At 38.4% G+C, this 6,721-nt stretch overlaps 1 protein-coding gene across 11 annotated transcripts in view; it reads left to right on the top strand.

Moving 5' to 3' along the window:
* The window catches only part of LOC117154683 (putative methylmalonate-semialdehyde/malonate-semialdehyde dehydrogenase [acylating], mitochondrial), a 35,165-nt gene extending 28,622 nt beyond the window's left edge, over positions 1–6,543 (top strand). For 4 of the 11 annotated variants that reach the window (XM_076622722.1, XM_076622721.1, XM_076622723.1 and 1 more), the window contains 7 exons: positions 2,836–2,908; positions 3,706–3,905; positions 4,084–4,162; positions 4,412–4,779; positions 5,118–5,546; positions 5,822–6,100; positions 6,186–6,543. In XM_076622722.1, the coding sequence (XP_076478837.1) occupies positions 2,836–2,908; positions 3,706–3,905; positions 4,084–4,162; positions 4,412–4,779; positions 5,118–5,546; positions 5,822–6,100; positions 6,186–6,287 (1,530 nt within the window). In that variant the 3' untranslated portion in view covers positions 6,288–6,543. The other 7 variants (XM_076622728.1, XM_076622729.1, XM_076622724.1 and 4 more) reach the window with 6 other exon arrangements.
* Positions 6,544–6,721: the final 178 nt, after the last annotated feature.

Below are 6,721 nucleotides of genomic sequence, written 5' to 3'. Positions count from 1 at the left end.
TTCGACATTCGTAAACATCTCGAATAAAAGGCTTCGAAAGATACGATAAATATTTTGCGAGCGATATTACTATCGAGTAGTGGCATCTAAAATTTTCAAACAACACGTGTTTCGGCATTTCCAACCGCTGATAATTTCAATTCAAATTTCCCTCCTTATCGACCTATCCGTTATCATATCACGTTCGCTTCTGTAGGAAATTTAAAAGGGGCAGCAGGTTACGGATTTTTTAAATTTCGCGCCATCATGACATTGGCTCGCTGGTAAAATCTTTACGATGTTCTATGCGTTTATTAAGCATAAACATAACGTTCTCGCAACGTTGTTCTAAACGTTGTTCTAAACGTTGTTCTAAAGTATCAAAACATTGGTTGCAGCGTTCGTTATTTTATCAATTATCCGGTGTGATAAACTTCGAATCAATAGCAACGCTTACGCTATTCGTTCGGCTATCTTCGTAAATTCTTCGGAGATCGCCGAACCAGTTCGGACGAGGACGATGCTAAAAACATCGAGCCTGAAGAACGTAGTAAACAGACGCGATTAACCTCGATGAAAACGTACGGTCGCTGGTAGGCAACCGTAGGCAAGGCCATTTTTTCAGTGAATCAGGCAGTTCTAGTACAGACAACAACGGACCTGCTCTACCGCTATGGCGTTCCTCGCGAGAATCGTTAAGTGCGAGGTACGTTTAGCATTTATAATATTTTCGCTCGACTTTTACACCTTATGACACTGACATATCTTATTAGAGAATTTTAGTTGGATATATTTCATGTTATAAAAACGAATAAATGCTTGCTACAATTTTCGATTCGATAAACACATTCTGCGTTTAAATTTCATTTGGTTTACGTTATCATTTGCATCGATATATTTATACGATCTTATACTATACGATTGTACATATCTGTATGATTGTATGGAAATTTCTTCAGATGTAAGGTTAGAAACAAAGTATTTGAAATAGTTGAATGGTTTGAGCAATTTTTTATAGGATTTCAATTGAATTTTAAAGCGAATATACAGTTATATCCGGTTAAATTGTTTCAGGAGAAAATAAAATTTTATTCTCAGAATGTAACGACGTGGAAAATTGTAAACTTATTTAACTAAGTTTATGTCTATCTGTATTACGTTCAATTCTTCTTATGTATTATAAAACGATTAAATGATAAATATTAAGACGTTAAGTATGCGTATATATTTAACAAGTTTCCATTAGTATAACTCAAACATTGACGAAATACCCCGGAATATTCGGTTAGATGAAGAATTTCGAACTATCGTGGAATATTCTTCTCGTGATAATGCCGCGCGTTATCGACAAACATATTATCGCTGTAAATATTCAACTGTACATACGTCATTTGTATAGTAAAAGTACCATAATTCATCGCGATATATCCATCCCTATCGTGAATCACACATACTTTACATCGTCTTGTATTATTTCTGTAAACAGTGATCATGTTACGTTATTATCCCTACTGTGTACTGTTATTCGTAGATGTTATCGGTATATGCGTTGCCTCATCATTAAATAATACCAATGTTCCCTTACACAAAATGCTACGTGAAATACAAATTTTTGATTTATACGTTAGTTAACACTTGATTGGGTATAGAATGTACGCACATACTTTACTTGTAATATCAAATATGTAGAGGGTGGTCTACGCAAGTAAATACGCAAGTAGTTACAAATGTAACTACCTCGATTTAAAGTCATCTCTTCGATCAAAAATTACCTCGATTAAAAATTTTGTCGGAATACTCGTATCGTTCTGTAATACTCTTACACAAAGTTGGTGTCGTTGAAAAGGGACTACGCGTCTTCGCTGCAATTGACTTGGATTACGAAGCTAGAATCATCGGTGCTAATAACGCTGGTCGAGAGCAATACAACTATCGATCTAGTGTAATAGAGTTTGCATACTTTACGTAACTGGGAACGAACCGATTTGCCTGTGAGAAGAGTACCGTGTCAAAGCGATTCTTATCGCGTGTGGAGCAAACAATCGCTCCCGATGGATTTCGTTTCTTATCGAGGTCATGCTCGCTCGGAGAAGCAGGCCAATTGGATGAATTTATTCCGATGCTGTATTTAAGCTTTTTCGAGCAAGAAACATACGGGTCTCCGTGGAAGTGATACGTTTGCACGTTATCTGACAGATAGAATTGGACTATCGATCAGGGACTCGAGATTACTTTACAGTGAACTAACGTTGATTCGCTCGTTTACGATTCGCTGATTCGAATAGGGTTGATACGAAATACAAGTACAGGCTACGCAAAAAGTATTAGAGCGTTTTATAACTTTTCTCGTTTTTTCATCGAAAGATCGTCAATTGTAAACTGATATGAAATTACAGGAACGTATTCTCCATTGCTTTTTTTCTATCATTCCTTCCTATCTCTACGTGACGAAGGGTGGCAAAACTTGCAATCTAAAAATTTTTTCAAAAAAAAAAAAGAACGGGTGAAATTATTTTGTTATTTCATCATTTTTTCCCGCGGTAACATTGAACGTTGAGTCATCGTATTTCGATTCTAGATATTTTAGTTCAATATTTATCATTTCCTTTGCCTTATTTAACTGCTGCATTATAATCTTAAACAATTGTAATTGTAAATGAATGAGAAGCAAAGGTCATGAATTTAAATATTTTACAATTGAAAATCATTTTCGACAATTCCAATACCTTATTATAATACTTAATTTCTGTAGCGAAACGTCTTTAGAAACATACGTGGACTTATTGTCGTAGAATTTGACCGAATAACGTAATATCGAAACAAGGAGTGTTTAACATTAACCGAATGATCTTTTAGGCGCAATTTGTCGCAAGGACTTACAGCAGTAGCGTACCAACGGTTAAGATGTACATTGATGGCCAATTCGTAGGTAATTATTTTATGGTATTAAAAATTTACGTACCGATTTTCACGAATGTTGTATCTCAGTGTCGCTTGTCGTTGCAAATTTTTCAGAGTTATACGAAAGAAAAAGTTCTTAGTCCAAGAGGGTACGGATTATAAAAAAAAAAAACGCAAGAGTATTAAATCCCGATTGAATAGACATTTTGAGATTACAAGTTCAATAGGAAATAACGTTACTTAGCCGTATTTAATGCATCCGTTGAAGCACTGAAACGCGTGTTTACTTGGTTGAATTGGTTCATTCATGATTCAATTGCCAGAAAGTAAGACAGCTAAGACTGGCATTATCGAGATCGAGACGTGCAATCTTGATGAAACAGATACTTGATCTTCGAAGCGCTCTTGAACCTATTTTTTCGTACGATACAGCTCGTTATGAATATTTAAAGCGTGCTTCTAAAGGCATTTAATCGAAGCTCGTGGTCCATGAATACTGCTGGAGCACTCGTTGAAACTGTACAGAAAAGGCGCTATATTCCGAGGCGAATTCGATTCTGAGAATTGCTTTAACGAGGAACGTTTACGAATGACATAAATAGCACCGATTATAAAGAAGGCATCAAAGTTAAATGGAATAATTATGCTTCGAGTAAAAGTGGCATGGGAAAAGTTCGAAAAAACGCGTCACGTCTGTTTCAGAAGCGGTGCATATTTTCGTAAACTTTCTCAACGCGCTACACTTGAAAAAATCTAAAATTAAATGTCGACAAATCGATATTATTTTGTTTGATCGAGTCGTAAGGAGGTTTCGATCTGTTTCAGAATCGAAGGCCACAGAGTTCACCGACGTTCATGATCCAGCGACGAACGAGCTGTTATGTCGCACGCCAAAGTGCACGAAAGAGGAAATGGAGACAGCTGTGAAAAGTGCGAAGGGAGCGTATGAGAAATGGAAAAATACCAGTGTATTAACTAGACAAACGCTGATGCTTAAATATCAAACTCTCATACGCGAACATTCGGTAAGTTTATTCGTATTTCAACTTTATTTCGTAGGCGCGAACAAATGGGTTGGCCAAGATCCTATAATTTATTACAAATCAGAATTTAACGCGTTCCGCTGATATTTTTTCATATTTATACGAGAAATGTTTATACGAAGAATAGTATTTATAATAGAAATATCGATATCTTCCCTAGAAAGAAATCGCAGAGAACATGGTAAAGGAAAATGGGAAAACAATGGCTGATGCTGAAGGCGACGTTCTTCGAGGACTTCGTGAGTTTTCTTGAAAAATGTATTATATCATAGTCCTGATAAATATTTCGATCTTTTATCGAACTGCCTACACGCGTATACGCGAGCAACGTAAATTCGTTCTGAAATTTTCGATCAATACGCATACACGCATACGCGGACGAAGCAATCTATCGTAATTACATTCCGCGTGTCCTGCCCGCCCCATAAACGTAATCGCATCATCGTACAAGCGACAGATCATACGCCTGGTGTTGATTTATGTTACAGAGGTCGTCGACGCGTGTACCGCAATTCCTTGCCTGCAAATGGGCGAGAGCACGCCAAACATCGCCACAGATATGGATATCATTTCCTACAAAGTTCCCCTTGGCGTAACTGCCTCCATCTGTCCGTTCAATTTCCCCGCGATGATACCTCTTTGGTCGTTTCCGGTCTCGGTCGCCTGTGGAAACGCCACGATTCTCAAACCGTCCGAGCGTGTACCAGGAGCTTCGATGATCCTGGCTGATCTATTCAGCAGAGCCGGTGCTCCACCAGGATTGTTGAACGTTATCCACGGTCAACACGCCGCTGTCGATTTCATCTGCGAGCATCCCGATATCAAAGCAGTTTCTTTCGTTGGTTCCGATCAAGCGGTACGTTGCTATCGATCGTTGCTTTGTGAGCGTTCGTTGCACCGGGATAACGTTCCCTCTATGTAAAATTGTTGATTCTATACGCCATCGATAATATCAAATCGTAATAACTGACAAGCATATTGCATGCATTTTGCAAGTGAATCGAGATTAATCTATTCCTCTTCCTCTCCCATTTATATCGTTATTTTCTTTCGTTAAGAGGAAAATAATGGAAGAACTCGTAAATACACGAAACGATACCGAACGAACGATCTCGACAAATCGACGTGTCTAATTTCTAAGAAACCGTTCGCAGCTAAAATATGCGTGTACGATAAGTATGTCTGATTTTACAGGGAAAATACATTTACAGACAGAGCAGCGCGCATGGAAAACGCGTGCAGTGCAACATGGGTGCGAAGAATCATTGCGTGGTGCTGCCAGATGCGAATAAGAATAAAACCCTTTCTCAAATCGTGGGTGCTGCTTTCGGGGCTGCCGGCCAACGATGCATGGCGCTTTCTGTGGCAATATTCGTGGGTAAATCGAAGGATTGGGTGACAGAATTGGTGGAAGCCGCAAAGAAATTAAAGGTGAATGCGGGACACGTACCTGGAACCGATCTCGGGCCCGTTATATCTCCGCGATCTAAGAAGAGGATATGCGATCTGATCGAGACAGGGGTGAAAGATGGTGCCACGTTGGCTCTCGACGGCAGAGGTCTCGTTGTCAGTGGTTTCGAAAAGGGAAATTTCGTTGGACCAACCGTATTGACAAACGTGAAGGTGGTACACCTATGATATACAATCGTGTTATGAAAACGCGAATGACGATCGATGCCTTCGATGATGATGCAGGAAATTCGTGTTACCATCGATCGATGTAGAAAGAGAGAAGCAAGCTTTTCTTAAAGAGCTATCGATTTTCATGTCACGTTTCATACGGTAATTTAAAATTGCGTATAATTTAGATCGCGGTAGCTTCTTCGTAATTCCTGTGCATCATTGATCGCAGCGCTTTAAGTGCTTTGATCTATGTTAGATCGCATAATACGTTTCAGACCTCGATGCAATGTTACACGGAGGAAATCTTTGGGCCCGTTCTTTCGTGTATTTTCGCTGATACTTTGGACGAAGCTATCGACATTATTAACAAATGTCCTTATGGAAATGGAACTGCTGTGTTTACGTCAAACGGTGCAACGGCTAGAGCATTTGTAAATAGAATAGAGGCTGGTCAGGTTGGCGTAAACGTTCCTATTCCAGTGCCGCTGCCCATGTTTAGTTTCACCGGAAACAAGGGATCTTTCTTAGGCGACAATCATTTTTACGGAAAGCACGTAAGTAACGTCACACAAACTACTATCGTACTTTTTCTATGAACTTTGAAAATATTCGTCGAATGCACGTGTCATATTTTTCTAGGGTATAAATTTCCACACGCAAGTAAAAACGATAACGCAGCTGTGGAGATCCGGAGACGCTGGTGATATCGCATCCTCGACGGCTATGCCAACCATGCAGTAAACTAAATGTTCCTCGATTACAGTGATACAAGGCGTTACAGTTGAAAATCTTTCTGTATACTCCATACGAAATTTTATAAACAGACGAAATTTCTGTTTTAAAAAAAGATGACTTTCCAATACTACTGTAACGAACAATGTCTTCCATTAGTCCGAAATAACTTACTGTCGGATAAATCGAAAGAAATACGCTTCCTATTGTGTTTACTATGTTTGTTTATATTTTGTAACAAAATAATAAAATACCACCGGTGAAATTTTGTGTTCTATATTCTTTAGAAGAACATATACGTTTATGAAATAACGTAAATTTTTGTACTATTTTTTTAGTAATCTTCCGTTCTCCGATAGTTCTGAAAAATGTAACTATGTATCCGCAAATATAACTATACCTTTCTTGTTATTTAATTCGATCCTACTGTTTCAAATTAATCC

This window comes from Bombus vancouverensis, chromosome 11 (genome assembly GCF_051014615.1).
Source record: "Bombus vancouverensis nearcticus chromosome 11, iyBomVanc1_principal, whole genome shotgun sequence".
NCBI classification, from domain to species: Eukaryota; Metazoa; Arthropoda; class Insecta; order Hymenoptera; family Apidae; genus Bombus; species Bombus vancouverensis.
The sequence above is the reverse complement of the archived record's forward strand: the minus strand, read 5'-3'. Positions and strand labels throughout refer to the sequence as shown.